A 21,043-nucleotide genomic window follows, 5' to 3' on the forward strand; every position below is an offset into this window, starting at 1 on the left:
TCCTCCAGTTAAATCATCTTACTATTATGGCTTCATGGTGCAAGACATCAAGGCTTGGTCTTCAAGGGCACAAAAATGTCATCATTGTGATGTCTCTTTGAAATGGAAGTATTGATATACAGTTAAGAGGACTTGTCAATATAGATGTCCTTTATGTGTTCATCCTATTCATGCACAGGGTTCAGCCTTCTCCTCCTCCTTTCTTATGTGACGCATGCAAATAGTCAGTTCCGACGGTGCATTGAACAGCAGGAGCTGGTCTACAGGGCTATCACCTGGACCGGATCCATCTTCAGATGGTTAATGCATTGGGGACATATGAGACGAGCCGGGCTCAGCATGCTGTGAGTGGTTCCCGAGGGAGGCATCTTCCACTGTGTAGCCTGCTTGACAGTGTGGAGTCTGGGAACTGGTTGACTGGTTTTATTAGAAAGTTTTATCAGAAACAATCCTCCATAAGCTTGACTCAGAGAGACCTGTTGTTATCTGCTATGGCTGGGAAAATACCCCACAGCAAGAAGGTCATGAAGAAATGAAGGAAGGAAGGTTTGAAGGGCAGGATGTTTCTCTGTGCAGTTTACATGTTCTCACTGTATCTGTGTGAGTTTCTTTTGGCTCATCTGCTCTCCCCACCATCAAAAACCTGAGCATTAGGCTATTTCTCCAGTCAGTGCCCGTCCCTGAGGCACTGGCCCACAGCCGGAGGTGGTCCACAGGCAACGAAACAATGGATGCCCACTGCTCCTCAGAAATGGCTTAAATGCAGAGTTCAAATTTCACTTCATTGTACTGAGTATGATTGAATGTTACAAATATATATATTTGGGAATATATTTTTCTTCTTCTCCATCCCCTCGCCCCCCTTTTCCTCCTCCTTCTTCTTCTTCTTCTTCTTCTTCTTCTTCTTCTTTATTTTCTGCTTCTTCTTTTTTCCAATATTTTTTATATTTTTGCAAGATAAAGTCTACAACCATTGGAATCAGACAGGAAAAAGGGTGCATCTGTCGGTTCATTCCCATTCTGGTTGCCCTCTGACTGGCCGATGAATCATTTCTTTTCAGTGCAGAAGAAGTTTTTTTCTGTTTGCTGGGGTTGTTGTGTGGGCATATTCAGACTATTTTAAAGCAGGACACATTATTGTTGATATATCTCACACACATGCTTGGAGGCTGCTTTGGCTTTGCTGATTTCACTGTCTCAACAATTGAAAATGTCCACAGTATCTGGCAACTGTCACTCATGTAAAATGGAAGAAATCAAAACAAAAGCTTATGCAAAATGCAACTCTTATCACAAGATGCTGATTAAGATTTCAAGCTGGAGACAAAAGACGAACACACAAAAAAAACTCTGCTTAATTACAGTACTGAGTAATTACAGCTGCAGGCAACAACGCAGTGACCAGGGTCCAGGTTTTTACAAGAGGGGTGTGTGTGGATTCTCATGTTTAGTAAGACTGTTTTCATTTTAAAGAACAAAGGGATACAGTACTTCTTTTTTTACTTTTTGTACATGTACAGGGTGATTTTGATGCTGTCCTGTGACTTTCTGGGCCACTCAATGTGATTTATATTGAGGCGTTATTCTATATATTCTATATACAAAATGTTGTACTATAAGTGTATATTTGATTGACTCCAGATGTGTATCTGCGGTATGTGAGGCTCATGAATATTAATGGGTTTGATAATATATATTTCTGTTCCTTTCATGTTTTATAGGGACATCTGATTTTGAATACAGAGATGCCTCCCCTTAGAGTCAGCCATTTTGAATTATGATGGCTGCTGGCTTGATGTTGTGCTTTTGCACTGCACTCATATATTATGAGTATTAATTTTTTTGGACATGTAATTGTATGCAGTGTAACTGGTTGACATATATGGATTGGATGTTTCACCGGTGTCATCCTGTGACCATCATTTGTTGACCATTTGTAACTAAAGATTGTGTCTCCGTGCAGACAAGTGAGTCTGAAGGAGGCCATTAGCTGGAAACATCACTTGTGGATGTGCTAATAAATTGCTGGTAGGGAAGCTACAGTGTGAGGACCTTTATTATATGTTTGACACGTTGAGGCTGCAAAGCTGTAACATATAAAGTTATCATTATTAAAACGGCTGATCATTTTGTTAATCTTATACAAGTGAACATTTAAAAAAGTTAAATAAATGAATTATAAATCAAAAGTTTGATTTAAAAAAGTTTGAAAGTATTATCTTTAATATTTTTTTCTTAATTTAAATCCCCATTGTTAATTCAATTCTTTCCCATAATATAAATTTATAAGATACATTGACATGCTAGCAAATGTCAACCCAATCGACAAAGTAAATGTAAAATTCTGCAAACCACCGATATCTTTGTTTCTTTTAGGTCAATTTAAAATGTTCTGTTGTGACAGCGTTCTGTTTATGGTCTGGTTAGGTTAAGGCACAAAAAAATCACTTGGTTGGTTAGCGTAAGTATGTTTTGGCTCAAAATACCTTACTTTGTCGTGCGCAAACATGCTAGCAAATCGGCCAGCGGTCTTCTGAAAAAAAATTCAGTGGTCTCTCACTTAAGAGGAGAAGAAACACTCAAATGGTCGTCACTGGCTTGGAAGCCTTCTGGCATGTACTGTAACCCCACCACCATCGTCCCTACATTCCGATATGAAAGGCATAAAGCATATGTAATGTAAACATGATGTGACGCTTTTTGTGTAAATGCCCAAATGGTACATACAGAAACGTTAACTGCCGACATTTTATCCTTGTGACTGGGCTGGAAACGTCCTCTATTGCACAAATATTTGAAATGTTCTAAAGAGTAGACTTTAAGAGAAGCTGCTCATGAAATTCTGATTCATGCATAAAACGGGAGAATTATTTGTCTAAGTGCAGCAGTTTTGATGAAACTTGAAGAGATGATTGAAGAGTTGAAAGCACTCGAGCAGCCCTTTGGGCCCGGGCGACTAATTGTAATTCGTTGAAGCTAACGCTGTGGGATTCTGACGCTCCGACACAAAGACAGTCAAGTGTGTCTGAGGATGTCTGCACATCTATTTGCAAGAAGAGTAGCTGAAAAGAGGACAAACCTCTGATTTTTGACCTCAGTGTGCACAATGGGACTGCTGTGTCCTCATTCCAACGGTAATGTAGCTGCCAATGCTTGTATGGGTGTCTATCAGGGGCTGAGATGATAATTGTGATGCAGTGCATGTGACTTCATGGCGTTTTTAGTGTCCCTTTATAGGACCATCTTGCACCTTTTCTTTCAGCTGTGCTTTGGGACCATCTCACAGTTTAATAAGAGCGCTACTTTGGTCTTTAATTCCTGTAACATTGGCTTGTCAAAGGATCATTTCCCCCTCACTGGATAAAGTAATGGAGTAATTGTACACAATTCAAGCACTTTCGTGTTTTCTACACGCACAATTGCAGGCTTTACATGTAATTAACATAGCTCTTGTCATAAACCAATGGGCTGTGAAGGGGATTAGTGTTTGCATGTGAATAGGACCCATGTCAGCTGTGGGATGTAATTAGGGTTAACAACTACGCTTAGACCCAAAACATCTTCAAGCGGGAGTCAGAGTGTATTGTAATTAGGAGGCACTTTACAGGGCGCACTACTGTGCTTTATGTGCTCTAACTTTACACCCACTATGGCCTCACTTTGTTCTTAAAGAGGGGGCCGCTGTCACTGAGGGCCTCAGCTGAGGATAGATTGAATCTGAAATGAATCAACATTCATAACTCATTATCGGATATGATTAAGTTGTCCTGGCTGTAATGGATGTCGATGGCGATGAACACCAAACACATCCATCATAATTGGAGACGTGTCACTGAGTATCAATACGCAGTCAATTTGTATGTGCCTTACACGTGGTGTTTGCTCCTCTGTTTCATTTCCCTGGAGGTTTGTTGATGTGTATTATATAATATGGATGATCTTGGATTAAACAAAGCATTGAGTAGATCATAAGAGTTTAAGAAGTGTCACTGTGGTTTTGAGTTACGGAAAGAGCACATCAAATCCAACTTTATACAGCTCACAGGATTTTATATGGAAGATTTCCCAGTTATTCTGAGAAGGTAAGAGAAGTTCAGACTCACAGTGCCAGAACAAGTGTAACAAACTTAAACCTTTACAGATTTAGGAGCAGAAATTCTGAATTCTGAGGTTCTATATGCTGTACTTCTGGAATGACATGGAAGAAGAAACCTATTGAACTGAGTTTTTCAAGGCTGTCTTAATACAATACTCACGCTATACAGTATGTAAGTTGAAAGATTTATTGGTTGCTGGAATCATCCCTCTATGTCTACTGGCAGTGATTTCTTCGACTGTACTTTAGAAGAGAATATGAAGCTTCGGCAGTCTGTCCAGATTAGGTGAATATCTTCATCCTGGTTGTGTGAGGTAGAGGTTTGCCATGTCACATCCTTCATGATAATACGAGTATGAACCTTACTGTGATACGTCCACATTTGTATGTGTCATATGTAACCTATTGACATTTCTAAAATGCGTGTGATATGACATCTCCAGCCGTGTTTGTGGCCACCAAAATGGGTATTTTAAGCAAGCAAGCAGCAAAATTTGGCAATTTTAACAACTGAAAGAAACATAATGTTTTAACTTGAATGTGATTTTGCATAAAAGTTCTTTGCAAATGTTTGTTCTGGTGATTGGATTGCGTCTAACCCACTGGTTTTTGAAGCAGTGTCCAGAAAATTCTGTCGGAGGAAGCATTTGATGTTTTGCACAGTTACTTCACAATATCTTATGCAGTTGATAAATTATGCTTTCACAGGCAGACAGGTATTCTCTTTAAGATGATGACATGTATTTCATTACACTTGTATTTCAAGTTGGAGATTGTATATTTTAAAAGATGATGTAAGGATCTGTGTCTATACTTTGTGTTAAGTTTTTGTTCTGTATCTCTTGTTGGCTTGTCAAGTCAGATGCTTGTCTTAAGTTGGTCACATATCTTTAAAGCTACAATAGAAAGAAGAGGAATATTCTATTTTCTTTAGGGTGGCTGTCTTTTTACGATATTCATCATATAAAATCAAACTACTTCCTTGATCCGGCTTCCGCCTTTTGCAGATGTTTTCTTTCAAAGCATGAACATCAACAGAAGAGAGGAAAAAAAACCTCAACAGATACTCTTACATTTTTAAACAGCATCAATTTATGATGTACGATGTGCCAGAGGTTGCCTCATCCACCTCGACTTCAGCTTATGGTGTCCTACATCCCTTGCCAACTTCCCTCAGTGAAAGGCCATGAACTTGCTCTCAATCAGAGTGGGTGTACGCACATATAATTGGATCCAAAGTGGGAACACAGTTGTTTGCTACATTTGTCTTACGCAAAACATATCATCATATTGCCACATCAGATGCTAGTCTATTTTCTGCTGCTGTGGGTGTTTTCTCGGCCTCTTCCATGATGGATTTCTCCTGGTATCATTAGTGAGCATCAGTGTAAATGGCGGCTCTACAAAGAAATCCTCGCTCTTTGATTATGAGAGACTGACACCAAGACATGGTTTTTCAGATCTCCGAGACATTTTCTGCTATCAAACCCCATTGATGCTGCACTGGAAATATCCTGACACTGTGTCACATTGTGCAGATTTTTGCCAGTCATAGGACAAGAGGGAGAGATAATCCAGCTAATACAAAAATGGACCCAAATGTACGGGGACACAGCCAACAGCTGTTAAAAAGGGTGTTAAAGTATTTAGGTGCTTTACACCTACAAATGATGAAACACAGTCTTGAACTGTGGTCACTGGCTTGGCATCCTTCTCGCCTGTAACTCCGCCACCATCCCTCCAGCTCCCGATATGAAAGTCAAGTCATAAACATGTAGTGTGAACGTGATATGGCATTTATTGTAAAAATGTGACCGTTTAGTGGTTTATAGAAATGTAAACTGGCAACATTGTATTCTAGTTACTTGACTGGTTTGGCCTCAATTCATGCTCAAGTCACAAACCCAGATTTGGCGATGTACATTTCTGCAAACCACAGATATACTGAAATGTTACATATAATATGTTGATACTTTACGTTCCTTAAGCTTCAATTTATAACTTCATGTTGTGACAACTCTGTACTCATGGTCTGGTTAGGTTTAGGCACAAACATCACTTGGTTGGGATTAGGAAAAGATCCTGTTTGGCCTAAAATACCTGTTTTGGTTGTGGCAAACATGGCTCGAAATGTCCCAACATCTAGTCAAAAATATCCTGTGGTTTCATACTTGTAAAATGTAAAAACACTGTCTTAAACTGCGATGGCTTGGAAGCTGTTTTGCCTAGATGTATTGCCACTGCCATCTCCTCCATTAAAGGAAATTAAATCCCAACAATTTATTGGAACTGACTACTTTAGATTTGAGAAACAAGTGCAGAACATCAGACTGACAAACTGTTTCTTCAGATTAACATTAACACTTTTATCTAAAGACTCTGCTTTGGTCGAGGAAAAATCTACTATCTACTCGAGAAGTACAAATGATTCTTTCTATTGTTTGAGGTAGCTGAACCCTTAATCACCTGAAAAGGACAATTCTACTGAGCCATTTCATCATGTCAACCCAACAGTTTGTTTTTGCTCAAGGCTGATAGGTAATCAATATGCTATATCTGAGGGTTGAGTCTGGACTGACAGTTGATGCCATGTCCATCAAAAAACAGACGTGTGAATGACAAACCAAGGTCTGCATTTGTCTGTGTGAGAGTCACGTATTAATGAAATGAGGCAAACGAGGTGTTTAATGTCACACATTAGGTCAAAAATGCAGGTGTTGTGTCGGTATGAAGACAGTATCACTGCCAATTCACTATTGGTTTGGAAGAACTCACATGTCGCTGAGCTCAGTTAGATTCTATCAGTGCCTCCTAAACGAAACTGTTCACAAACTCAATCTTCATTATATTTGTTTCATGCTGCACACAAATCTCCTTTTTCTTTGTCACTTGGATTAAGCTTAATGAAAGTTTTATGTTGAATAATCAGCCATAATTATGTGTTTCACCTGTAATAGTCCATGCATGTTCTAACACTTCACAGAAGTCTGGAAGCCCTTTGCTGTCAACTCTAACAAGCCAAAATAACTGCCAATCACAAAAAATGTAAAGGTTTTTTCTGCTTGATGAAACACTCAAAATCCAATGTCCACCCTAGAAAATAAAAAAAAACAAATTGATTATAGAATAACAGCAATCAATCATCAATTGGTGGCATTTTGTAAGAGCTGATGGAAGACAACTGACACTACTGGGTCATCCCATGCCGACTCACCCAAAATCCAGATTTATTCCCAGTTCATGTTATGGAAATCTCAAAATCTGAAACTTTGCTAAATTCACAAGACCTTGCAAAATCCTATAGCTGTACTCCAAATACTTTTTAATTCATGAATGTCTGAAGTTTGGCCCTTAGGACTGAATTTCAGCTTCTTTGTGATTCTTTGCATTCTCAGCCTCACTAATCGCTTATTTTTCATTGGTTTGGGTTGAAATGTGTCTTGAACATCTTAGGACCCTAAATAGTTGTTGCTGAATGGTTACAATAATCAAATTAATAACAGGAAGTCATTTTTTTTACCAGAACAAGGAATATCTCATATATCTCATCTCAGAATATTCATATCTCCATTAGTTTTCACTTACTTGAAACCAAATTTTGGTTCTGTGTAGTATTAATGTAGTTAAGAAGTTATTTGGTCCTGAGTAAATAACTGAGTGCCACAGATCTTATAAATAAGCTTCAAAGCTGAAAAACCCAAGTTTCGGTTTATTTTGACTGTAGATTTCCCCAAGAAGGATTATTTTAATTCCCTTGAAAATGTTATAGTGCTACTATTTGATGATGTCAGAAATCAGTTCAGAGAGTTTGACATTATAAAAAAGAGTATATGTGTGCATTGTGGTAAGGAACCATTAAGCGCTATAACTTCTTGCTATTTCCAGAACCCAATGAAAAACAGGCTCAATAGGTATCACACAGATAGAAAACCTTGAAGTCAACACAGTACAAAGATCTATTTGTACAAAAGTACGAAAAAATGATCTAATTAACATATTTAAATATAACATCTTTGAATTGTTGATGTATATGCAATGAATATTGCCTATATGAACACTTTCGCATTATTAAGTTTCAGGGAAATTAAGATAATCCTTGTTGGGAAAATACAGTCCGAATAACCCATAAAATTGGCTTTCCAGCTCTGAAGCTATATTCATAAGATCTGTGGCACTTAGTTTTTTATGCAGGATCAAATAACTTCTGGATGTGATAGATCTATATTAATACTACACAAAACCAACATTTGCTTACAATGAAGTGGAAACTAGTGGAGATAAGAATTTTTGAAAATAAAAGCTATTTAATATTTATCTAAATAAAAACATCTTCTGAATGTTCAGGACAAATTTCAAGTTTAGAATCACAAAAACAACGACAAAAGTCATAACACAATAACATGAATTTTTAAAAGGAAATCCATGACATGAACATGGAGGCTTAGGTGAGTTGGTATGGAATGACTCTGTTGTTTGTTAACAAAGGCTTTTCTTTGAGTGTCTAAAGGTTTCATCTCATTCTGAAATGAATTCAATAAGTTTCCTCTGTGTGCACTTTCAGTGTCAGTATAAATTGAGATACATTTAAATCCATTTGTCTTCAGACTGATTTCGATGCACATCACATCACAGAGTTGTTAAATATCATCGCTTGGTGTCATATTTAAAGGACAATTCAGAGGTCTTTTGAATGTGTATTTCAATAGCACTGCTAAGCTGGCATCATATTATGCACACTAGTGATGATAAGCCTTTCACTGCAGTATATAATGACACATTTCCTGTGCTACCATAGCTTAAGATTACAGGGTTTAACATGTCATATGAAGTCCATGACCTGAGTTTAACCTCCGCTGTGTGTTTGTGTTTGTAAAACTAGATTGCCAGATAAACTCATTCAGATATTAATGTGCTCTCATTGGTCGTTCATGTCTATCATGCAGGGTCAGGGCTCTCACATGAGATCCCTTCACAGTAAAGAGCTGTAATACAATCACAGCAACACAGGGTGGTCCCGTTCGCACTTCACTTTAAACGATGACCATTTTCCCCTCATGTGATGTTAATTTAGTCTCAGCAACTCAATAAAGCTTTTTTTGATGCACAATAATTGCGGAGCACATTTTACAAGAAGTCAATTTGAAATTTGCATGAAGAATGGTGTGTCATGGTGGAAGGGTTTTGCAATAAAGAGACAAGCGATTGAAATTGAGATACTTGCGAGCGGCCGCAGCTTTGGCTCAGAGGGCACTCATGCGATAGAAATGAAATATAAATGGGGAAATAATGGAGGTTTATTCCGACAGTGTCACTGAAAAACCTTTACATTGCTGTCACAGGCTGGAAACGTACTTCTTGGAACAGGTACACATTTAGGTAAGAACGAGTTGTTCTTGACGAGTTGAATCATGTACGAGAGTGATTGTTCTGTATTAAAGGTTTCATACTTCAACATTTTAATCTGTTCTTTTAAGGACACACAGCAGCCTCATCTTCGTGGCAGATAAATGCCTTTTACAGCGGATAATAAATGCCGGTTTTCTGAATTGATATTGGACATTCATTATGTCACAATTACCTTAATTGCATTTGTACAGTGCCGGGTGACTAATGGGTTCACACTCATAAAATACTGCCTTGCTTTTTTTTTTTTTTCTGTTTTAGTGCCTGCAAATTCACAGAGTCAATTTAGATAAAATATTTGAAAATGTTTGAAAGGTAGAGGTGAAGCCAGACATGAATTTATTCTCGATATGGGAACGGGGCGAGCTCAGGCAGCTGACCTGGAGCCACGGCAGAGAGAAATTGTCCCCAAAACAAAAAAAAAAAGGATTCATATTTTAGTTCCTTTTATCCTCCCCCACTGCACACACAAACTCACAGCTGTTGGCTCTGTAAAATACTGCATGTGATGAGTCTGTGCATGCAGTTCTATAACTCTGATGAATAGCTCTGTTTTTGTTAGTTAGACAAATTCACATGTGTTATGTTAAGGCTCTGCATGCCATTTGAAAGTATGTTGATTCTTACAACGCTGCACCTTTTGCAACCTGTGTTTCTGCAAACCACAGATATGTTGCAACTTTACGTTTCTTTAGGTTTAATTAACAATTTTATCTTGTGATGACACTGTGCTTATGATCTGGTTAGGTTCAGGCACAATACCCACTTGGTCAGGGTTTAGATAGTGTTTTGGCTTAAAATACCTGTTTCGTTCGCTACAAACACGGCTGAACATTTTCTTGAGGTCTCCTTAAAAAATATCAGGTGGTTTCACACTTACAAATGTTGAAATGCATTCTCGAACTGCGGTCACTGGCTTGGCAGCCTTCTTGCCTGTAACTCCACCTGATCTGGTCTCTCTGTGATCAAAACTGCAAACTATTGTGTTTTCACTTAGTCACTCTAACACCATCTGCATAAGGCAACTACAGTATGGCTGAGGAAACTATCTGAGACACTTAGTTAGGAAGACATGTAATCATTAAATAAGGTTAACTCTTACTAGTGTGAACTTGAGCTGGTTGTACTGAAGGCAGATGATTATTTTCCCATTCATCACGTAGACTCACAAACTGTACCCTCCTTCTCACTGCTACACCTGAGCACCAGTACTATGAGGCTGATCACACAGATTTACTTTGTGTTCAGGAACCCTGCGGCGCAGCACAGATCTCAGTGCTCCCTGCACAATTAGTGGGGGGTTGCCAAGTGCATTTTTGGTATTCTGGTGGCCAGGTACCCTTGGTACACTTGGACGTGTGATGGGATCAAAAAGAATACATTATCATGTGTTATAGGTGGTCATATTACAGACTGTGACTATGATAAACAGAATATATATAAACAGGTCTGTCCCTGCCATGTCTCCCTGTCAACAGCTTGGGAATCCTGTGAGTTTTCCTGTAAAGGAACGTTTGTCTATTAAAGTTAAATCAATGTTTCAGCACATGTTGAAGATCCTACTGTCATCGTGATTTTTTGTGTGTAACAGTGTGGGATTTTATTCGTCATCACTATGATCCATCTGCAGTTAAATTCCACCGTATTGTCACAATGAGACTAAAATGGGATCAAATATGCCGTCCAGGTTTCAGGTGGCCAGATGCTGGGGAGAGGACTGGCATTAGGGGATGATCCTGACGGAGTTAAAAGCAGAGATAGAAATTGTAATTGAGTTTTTCATAGATTGTGTGATTTGTTTTAAATGTGTCATCGATACACAGTAGAAATATGTTGAGAAATATGTTAAGTAAGAACAGAGGTTCAGGGTTATTTTGCAACAGCCATGTGTATGATCATGGCCAAAGAACTGAAAGGGCCCAAAGACTGTGCGTCACTCAGTGTAGCTGATTTACTGTAGGCCTGTAGCTGTTTGCGGTCAACAAATAGCATGAAAACTGAGCACTAACATCGATGGATGAGCTGCAATCAACCAAAGGACCTATATGGGACAAAGTAGGACTTAGAGGAGCTGTAATATACTCAATAAGTGCAAAATACTGGCAAATAATGTCACAAAGAACACAAAGAGGGTTGAGCTGGCAGCTACTTTGGATTATATTCTCTGTTAGCTTCAACAGAGTTTGCAACGAAAAGAGAAATCAAAGGTGGAGTAAGAGGATGTTCAGTACTTCTTAATCTGTAGTTAAAGAAGGTATCACAGCAGGCCTTTGATCAGTCACAACGCTATAGAGCAAATGAAGGCTTACTTATTGTCAAGGTGTATTAAGTGTATTTTCATCCTCAGCATCTTTATCAGGCTCATATGTAGGGCTGTGAAATAAAGACAACACAGAAATAAATAGGAGGGAAATGCAAAGGGAAGATAACACAGAAATAAATACCGAATTAAATAACTACCTTTTAATGAATGGAGAAGTAAATAAAGGTTGAATTAACACAAAGGTCCAACATAAATACCAATTAATGTCACATTTATAATTTAATTAATGTCTGATAGTAGGTTTGTTGACTTTAATGGCATTTTCATTTATTTACCTTACAGAACTGAACACGTTCCACAGCAGCTTTTAAATATGATGGAGGCAGATGACAAAACGCTGCCAAGCACATGCCGACTGAATGGAAAAGTCCAGAGTTTCTTCCTGTCTAACAGTTAACATGCTGTCGCAAACCCAGAATGGGCTTTTACTGCCACCAGACAACTTCTCTGCTAGACTCTTCCTCTGCTCCGATCATTTTTTTTTTAAGCTCCAAGTTTTTTGAGTAAAATTAAGTAATATGTCAAAAAATATTGTGAACAGTGTGACTCATCAACGTTGTCAGGAAATGACTCAGAAAAGACACGCTGGAGTGGGGCTATAAAAAACACCCAGATGGAACTGTTGACAGGAGCAGCCCTTTGTGCAGTTTATGCAGCAAGGAATTTTGGTACCATCGAGTACTTCAAGCCTGAAATATCACCTCATTTTAAAGTTTTAATGTGTGTCTATTCATTGATTCACTCATTTACCAAAATACATTTACATTGAAATCTTTTTAAATGCTTCTAATATTGGTATGTGTGATTAATTTCAATTAATTACTCACACAGCTTGTCAAAAACAAAAAAAAATGGATTTCCACCAAACATGAAAGGATGATGGGTGTCGACCCAGAATAGACCCCATTAACTTTTGGTGTGGCTCCGTATCAAAGGGGTCACGTATGCGCTCTACTGAGTGCCATTTTATTTTATTTCATTATTCATTTTTGATTTTGGTAGTTTCAGTCGTCGATAGGGTTAATGTCCAAAAACATTCTGCATCCCATAATGTCTTCTCTTTAGACCCCACCTGCCTGGTAAACACCTGCCAACTGTCAAACTCCATGCTGCTAGTTTGCAGCTTTCCCTAAAAAGGGTTAGTCTCCAAACACAAGTCGAGATAACCCCGCTGACATCATCAGGTTCTGTGACTTGACGAAGCTCATCCAGCCACAGAAGATAGTATACAACTGTTTCAACAGGCCGAGTACACTTCAGAGTGTGACAGGTGCACACGTGAAGATCCACTTTAACTGATTTCAGGTTCTCTTTATATTCCCCCGATCATTAATAAATGGTAAATTCATAATTAATTCAACTTTAGTTAATATTCATTTCTCTGATAACAAACAATAAAATGCTTGATAAACCGTGGTTATTATAAAGTGTTACCAAACATGGTGCTAATTGATTAGACACTAGGCACTGGGAAAATTAAATCCGAGCCATTTTAATAGCCCCATAGGATTTTCTATAATGAAATGTTTGAGAAGCAATTAAACCGTTTTCCTGCATCTTATTTGTCACTGTGACCATGTTATCCTGAACGCAGCAGCCACTGTGTGCAGACCGGAGTAGAGCATCCGTCCTCTGGTGGAACTCTAAGTTTATCCTCCTCAGGTGACATATATAGACTTGCACATCCAGCCCATATAACCGCTGTGAAGTTTGTAAAAGAGAAGGCTGAAATTGATGACTTGAAATAGTCCGACGCCAAGACTGAGGACAATTAATCCTGCCTCACTGTTAAAGACGTCTCCCTGATACAATGGAGGATGCCAGGTCCATCTGTGGAGGGGAGATGTAAGAGTCATGCATACATGCAGACAGTGAAAGCTATGGCTCCTAATTCTGCTCATTAATCACCTGTCTGCTGAACATCCTCCAGAGAAAAGTGCCTGGTTCCTCCGAGGTAATTACGGCACTTGAAGGAACGCTCTCTGCTGCAAATGCTCATAAGTAGCCATCTTATCCCTCTCCTGCCCTTCTTTTTTTTTGGTCTACAGATTCCACGTCCTCTGGAGGAACTGCCTCCTCCTCCTCCTCTTGAGTCTTTTCTGCTGCAGCGCTCTTGCTCCTCTTCAGCTTTGTAGTCAGCAGACTTTTTTTTCTGGGCACACATCCATTTGGCATCCGATGTGGGATAAATAAATTATAGCCTCTAAAATCAATGCCCTGTCCATGATGTAGGCTGTAGGCTCAGTGCTTTGCCACCATGCTAGAATTATGTCACCGGGGCTCAAACAGGGGCATTTCTTGAGCCCCTGAGCTACGCTGCTGTTCAGTGTTTTGGGGTTTTGAATTATTTTTTACTGAAAATCTATTCCAGGCCTTCTGACATTTATTATTTGTCATAAGTTTTCATGGGTAATATTACTTTTACGGCGGAGACTGATGGAGGTTCTGAGGCACAATTTGTCTCAGAAGGCTGTTAGTTTGTCACACAGTATCCTGGTCTTGAACCACTTCTTCACCTTGATTCGCTGCGACGTCTGGAAGCTGTCTCTAATTTGTCTACAGAGCCACTCAGAGAGCCTAAAAATAAATCAAAAACTGTTGCAAAAAATGACATCTTTGTGCATTTATTTTTAAAGGCAGAACAGTAGTGATGCAGTCACTCAGTCTGTGAGTAAACTGTGGGTTGATGTCGGAATGAAAGATTTATAACCATCGGCAGATAGATGGTGCTTTTTTTAAAGTTGTTGTAGTAATTTCATAACAGGTTTTAGGGGGCCTGAGACTAGACGTGCCGAAAATACATCTTTGACTGTATCCTCAGAGTAACTCTGAGAGCTCAACAGTACACAGCAGGCTGCTTTCACTTTGCTAATGCTTTCTTTCTCTTTCTGTTGCTTTCCGTGTTCCCAGATGGAGATGATACCAGAGCCTGATCCTGACGATGAGGGGACGAAAATAAGTGTAAGTTGAAGAACACGTCACACATCCCTGCATGGTCATAGTCCCCGGCTTCTCAAATACACACTGTCACCCGAGGTTGGCAGCGTTTCATTCAGAGTAAACACAACAGCAGCTGATTTCCCTGAATAATACACCTTCAAGCAGAGAAAGGAGCTAATCAGTGAAATCAGTGGCACTGTATTATTACTGTCAAAGTGGTTCCCTTCCTGCGCTCACGCCCCAGCAACTGCTCCACCCCCTTTTTCTTGCCACAGTGTATGTGCTTTGTGTGCATGCAGAATGGATCATAATGACCTCACTGAAGTCCTTAGATAATCAAAGAGTCAAGTGACGTAAATGTCACATCATGTAATTTAAAGTGGCAGGTCCAGGATCAAGGTTATCCATAGCTAAATCTGTTTTAGTATAAATTAGGTCGTCATTTCTCTGGGTGATGATAACCTAAAGCAACAGCATTGATTGAGGAACACGCGTCTCTTACCCTGTCTCACTTCTTCTTTAGCAATGCAGCTACATTCCGGGATGGAAGTAATGAATTAAGTACATAAGGCAGGGCAAGATAAATCAAAATGTATATCTCTCTATTTTCAGGCTGAATGGCAATACACAGCATATACAGTAGTAAAATGGTCAGTGTTAAGATCAAAACAAATACAAATAAAATCTAAAAATCTAAATTAAATGCAAAGACAGGGTTCTCTTGCCAGCTCAAATAATTACAGCCACAAAACACGCTAAAATTAAAATAAATAATAATAATATTTTTTTTAAAAACACAGCAGCTGTGTGTACAGTCCATGAACTTGGCAACTAACGGATTTTCATTTTGAAATGAGAAAACCAAAATCGGGAAACAAGCTGTTTTCCTACGACCCCTTAAAAATCGGAGAACGAAAAAACGACTCATTATCTGATTTTCTTTGATGTGCCCATAAACAGGAATTTAAAAACGTGTGTGTAAATCTTCTGTCTCAATTTTGCGATGAGTAGTGTACCCATTATTATGGAACCCACCTACGTTCTCGCAAAGACACGCCCCTCCGGAGCATTCAAGCGCTAGGATTGGCCAGTCACCCATATGGCGTCATGGGATTATAAAACAAAGGTAGAGACTGGTACTTTAGCAATTATGCTACCCAATTTAGATTGTTTTAGACGGTTGTCTGTTAGGGGTCAGGTAGCCAAGCTGCTGGACTCTTAAATGTTAGTTTACTGAAACTATCTTGTCAAAATGCACACTGCATATATGTCCAGTCGCATTTCAAACTTATAAAGTCTCCAGGTCATATTTTGAAAATTCATTAACATCCAATCGAGCATACAAACAACAAAAAGTAGTGGACAAATACAAGAACTAGTAAGGGAGGGAGGGAAAGAAAAAGAACTGCCCCTCACCTGTTGTGTGTGTTCTCTTCATGTCTGTGACATATTCTACAGATGCAGGCATTAAAACTGTAGTGAAACACTGCTATGATGTCCATATGACTGTCTACAGGTTGTTTTCAGCTCTATTTTTGCTGAGAACCACACACCTGTCGCGGTAGAAATAGGCGAGGCTGAATCTCAACATGAAGCGCTGCTGCAGCCTCGCTCAACATGCGTGTGAGCCGCGTGACTCATGCAGCCAGTGTGTCCGCTCTAAGCTGTTAACATGGACGCCGGAGTGAAAAGCGAGATGTAACACCACACACAGGTGCTGCTCAGGCAGTCAGTGTGGCCAGCCTGTTAGAATGGCTGACTAGGCTGCTGTATTTGACCTATTGGGAGTGAGAATGTTTTTTTTTTGTTCGGTTGTGTTTTTCTGCACATGGCACTGGTGCTGCGGAGGTTAAAAGTTCTGCAGCACAGGCCACACAACTCACATCACACTTCACACTTCATCGATATAAACAGCACTGTCTCAAACTATATCTCATCTGAAAGTCCATATGCTGCTCAGCCATATTAGTTCAGTGTTACAGTACATTATTAACAGTTGGAGTAATGGACTAAACTTTAGGACTCAGGCTGTGTGAAACCATAGCTTTCCTTTAAGAACATCATCAACCACGCAGAGAGACCCATGTTAAAAATATATTCAAAGGTTCTACTCAGTGTCACAGAGGTCTCTTATACAATACACAGAAGGGCTGTTACTCTTTGAAATGTTGTGTCCCTGTAACATAAGTGAAAGGTTTGCACTTATAGGGGTCTACACAAGGCTGCCCTGGGACACATTTGGCATTGCAGAGCTCGAGACTGTACTGATGTTACTTGCATATGAATCCCTCTGTCCCAAAATGACTCCAAACTTTACTTAAGCAAATACTATATGTTTCCAGAGAGACCTAACGCCACCAAAGTAAGGTTTTTATCAGCATAACAAGAACATTTTATCATTAAAAATCAATCTGCAACATCATCATATCCAACACATCTGCACATGGTTAAAGTTAAAAGGGTTAAAAGTGGAGTGAAGCACAAAGCAAGATTATTTTAATATTGGATCAAATAGAAACTTTGCCTTCATTTTGTTGTTGTTGTTTCTGTCTACACTTAAGCACATGTGGGACTCAGGATGCAAACCCCAGTCTCCAGTGCCAAAGTCCTGTGCTTTGTTTGCCTGCTGCTTACCCCAACCTTCCTACGACCTCTGTGGACAACAACAACGTAGCACTCTGTGGAGCGGGGGAAAAAACATTGCCAGTGAACAGGATTCAGGGATACAGTTTATTATGTTTCCTTCAAGGGAATTTGGTTAAACAACAAAGAAGTTGTGTATAGATGTGAATTCTAGGAGACAGGTTTGGCATATGTCAGCAAAGATCTGCCATGTACCACTAAGTATTTACATATTTATCGGTCCCACCAGCACATCCAGTTGAGCAGTCCAGATTAACATGGATAGACAACTAAGAATGTATGCTGCTTTCAAGGCTGTACAGGCCACCGTGGGGATCTCATACATGATGTCTTCACACCTTTTCATGAATAAATAACAAACAGAAACAAAATACCAAGATTAAATTTCCTTTCATTTGACACCACCACAGTTGGGTGATAGGATCACATGTCAATATAGAAACATGTCAACTCAAAGATTTTTCTTTACCATATCCCACAAGGTATTAAATACTTCCTCATGTATTGGGCTATAGGCAACATAATAAGCAGGACTGCTTTATTGAGATATTGGATTTACAAGATTGATGCAAGTACCCTAATGACTGTAAAAGACATACATTACCAGCTAGCAGCTAAGCTTTTATATCTATAACCATTTTCTCAGTTGAAAACTTACTTCACAATGTAATGTGAAGGTTGAAGTTGCCATATAAACACACATGTACTGTGATCGAAGATTTTTAGTCCATCTCAAGAAACCAGCAGCACAATTTTGTGCTCAGGCCAATAAAAAAAAATCATATTAGCTCCAGTGCTGCTGGTATCAAAGGGTAGTCCAGAGGCCTCAAGGGTCACAACAGTGTTTAAATGTTCTGCAGAGTTTTTGTTATGAAACAGCTTAAATTGAATAGTGCTCCCCATAGGCAAACAAGACCATCAGTCGGAGGACTGGCTATTTCTATATAATTATTATGGCTATTCTTAATGTCTGTAACCGGGTCAGATTCTGACTTATCTGGGTTGTATACATCATCAAAATTAAAGCTATTTTCACAGTGCACTATTGAAGATATATTGAGGTTTGAGTTCAAGAGGTAAAAGAGTGAGGGAAGAAGCTGCAAACAAACGAAGTTCACGTTGTTTCACGATCATCTTATCACAGTTTTTAATCTTTGTGTTTCCAACTTCATTATATCACTCATAAATAACAACATGTAACACTAAAACACAAACAGAACAAATGGGCCCAACATACCAGGCACACCAGGCAAATATATATATATATATATATATATATATATATATATATATATATATATATAGCACCTGTAAATATCAACACTTCTGTATATGAGTCCAAGTCTGATGTGTCAGTGTCACAGTATAACAGTCATGTACTGTAGCAGGTTGTAGAATAAAGTGGCATGATGTGTAATGAAACCCTGATGTATCCCATCATACCGTCCACTGTTATGACACTTTGGTCTCTTTTAATTACTCTAACAGACTGTGAAGGTCCAGGGCAACGACATCTCACACAAGCTGCAGATCTCCAGAGTCGGCAAGAATGACGAAGGACTGTACGAGTGCCGGGTGACACGAGCTAACTACGGAGAGATTGTAGAGTACAAAGCCCAAGCCTGGCTGAAGGTCAATGCCACAGCAAGGCCACGAAGACCACTGCCACCCCCCAAGAAAAGCTCCCCGCTGCACCTGACAGACAAGAAGCCGAGAAAGTCCAGCTCATCTCTTGGCCAGGATAACATGAGTTCAGACCAGAGGTTGGCCTCCACCTCCACCTCTCACACATCCTCAGACACAGCTAAACACAACCCCGGCTCAGGTAAGGCCCCTCGGGAGTGTTACATAATAAGGGCACTGTGGAACAGAAAAAAGACTCATGTAGCCAGAGTTTTTACTCCCAGGATGGTCAGTAACCTTCCTGATATGTTAAACGTGTTCATGAGTCACCAACTGCGGTTAAAAAAGGTTGTTTGGTTGAGATTCAGAGCAACAAAGTCAAATGTAAAATGGCACTTTTAGAAAACAGACCCTAGAAGACCTTCACCTTAAAAAGATTTCCATGGTTCATAGAGGCTGATTATCTATGCACTGGATCCAGTGAGAGTGGAACCTTAAGTATCTTTTGCATCTGAAGAGCTAAAAAGACTTTGTGACAAGTATCTGGTCTCACTGATATACATATAAAGTGTCACAGAACAAGAATACAAGCTGGCTTTTCATACCTCTTCCATGCTTAAATCTTTCTGCCTAGACAATGTGGTTTTAAGGTGGCAGCAGACGTGCCTCGGATCTTAGAAACCTAGAATACCATAAGCTCTTTGTTAACATCGCAGTCAGCTGTCATCTGACTGGTTGCACATTAAAAAGGTTACAACAAATGTCAAAGGTCAAAAGGTGAATATGATTTACCTTTGAGTGCAGCTGTGAGGCATCAAATCACAGCAGCCAGGAAGTCAAAGTCCTGTCCATACATTCACAAGTCTGTTCTTGCAGTAGTGCAGAGTTAACAAGCACATGTCAAGGGCTGTCCAAACTCGGCAAGCCTATAGGGGTCCTCAAGCTGACTTTCTGCCAACACATCCTCATACCTAAATGGCTGGATAGGTCGATTGCCAGAATGCCAAAGCGACATTATCACTGTTTCCAAAACAACATGATCGTTGCAGGTGTGCAGCTGTACTTCGTACGATCACAGCAAAACATTGTAAATTGGGTCGAAACAACTGTTACTTATGTTATTTATCAACGCACCTACGTCACTTACATAACTTTAGTGACGTATTGTCTTTGGCATATGTGACCATTGACTTTGACTTCCACACTGGACAACACCAGTCTCCTGAGTGAAAGATCTGTGCTTGTTTGACCTTACCGTCCATCACCGACTTCCTACCAATGCAGACTTTGTTGCTCGTTATACTTCTTCACCTGACTTCCTCCTTTGATGCTGTAATCATTACTATGGCCACTAGAGGTCACCACCGAATGTGAATATGGGTTGTAAAAAGCTGCTTTCACAGTTGACTCGTGGTCGTTTTTCTGATGAGGACGAGCTGCTTGAGATACAGACTGAACCGTACTTCACGTAGGACATGATCCACATAATTCCAGCCATGAAACAAAGGTTCAAGGTTCTTCATTTGCTACATAACCAGAACATTCAACACAATGTAAAATAAAAAGAAATAAATATAAAAGACACTATACACCTACAGAATATGGAAAAGGAAAATGACTTCTGATTTTGTCTGGTAAAGCTATAAAGCAGCAGACCTCTCTGGAAGCTTGTCAGTTGTTTTTATTTTTTCACATTTTCAAATAAGATCCCATCTACTTCAGTTACAGAGTGAGTAGGATGATGCAGAGTTGTTTCCTGTAGCTGAGGATTATTGCCAAAATGTGTTGTTTTTTTGTCCAGTTACCACAGATATCAGAGAAGTCGGTTGTTATATTTTAGCTTTTTTTGGAATGTTTCACTTCCTTTTTATGCAAGTCAGTCGCCTGCCTCCAGCAAACCCAAAACGTTGCTGCTCACCTCTTAACTAATTCCAGGAGAAGAGAAGACATTCCGCCCTTTCTTGCGTCTCTTCTCTGGCTTCCCTGGAGTTTTAAAATTGATTTTAAGCCTTTAC

General features: G+C 39.4%; 1 protein-coding gene across 1 annotated transcript in view; it reads left to right on the forward strand.

Moving 5' to 3' along the window:
- The window catches only part of vstm2a (V-set and transmembrane domain containing 2A), an 85,635-nt gene that overhangs the window by 49,811 nt on the left and 14,781 nt on the right, over positions 1 to 21,043 (forward strand). Inside the window, exons 3-4 of the mRNA XM_073488866.1 lie at positions 14,733 to 14,783; positions 18,894 to 19,224. Of these exons, the coding sequence (XP_073344967.1) occupies positions 14,733 to 14,783; positions 18,894 to 19,224 (382 nt within the window). The remainder of the gene's footprint in view (positions 1 to 14,732; positions 14,784 to 18,893; positions 19,225 to 21,043) is intronic.

The sequence above is a fragment of the Pagrus major genome, chromosome 19, assembly GCF_040436345.1.
Source record: "Pagrus major chromosome 19, Pma_NU_1.0".
In the NCBI taxonomy this organism is placed as follows: domain Eukaryota; kingdom Metazoa; phylum Chordata; class Actinopteri; order Spariformes; family Sparidae; genus Pagrus; species Pagrus major.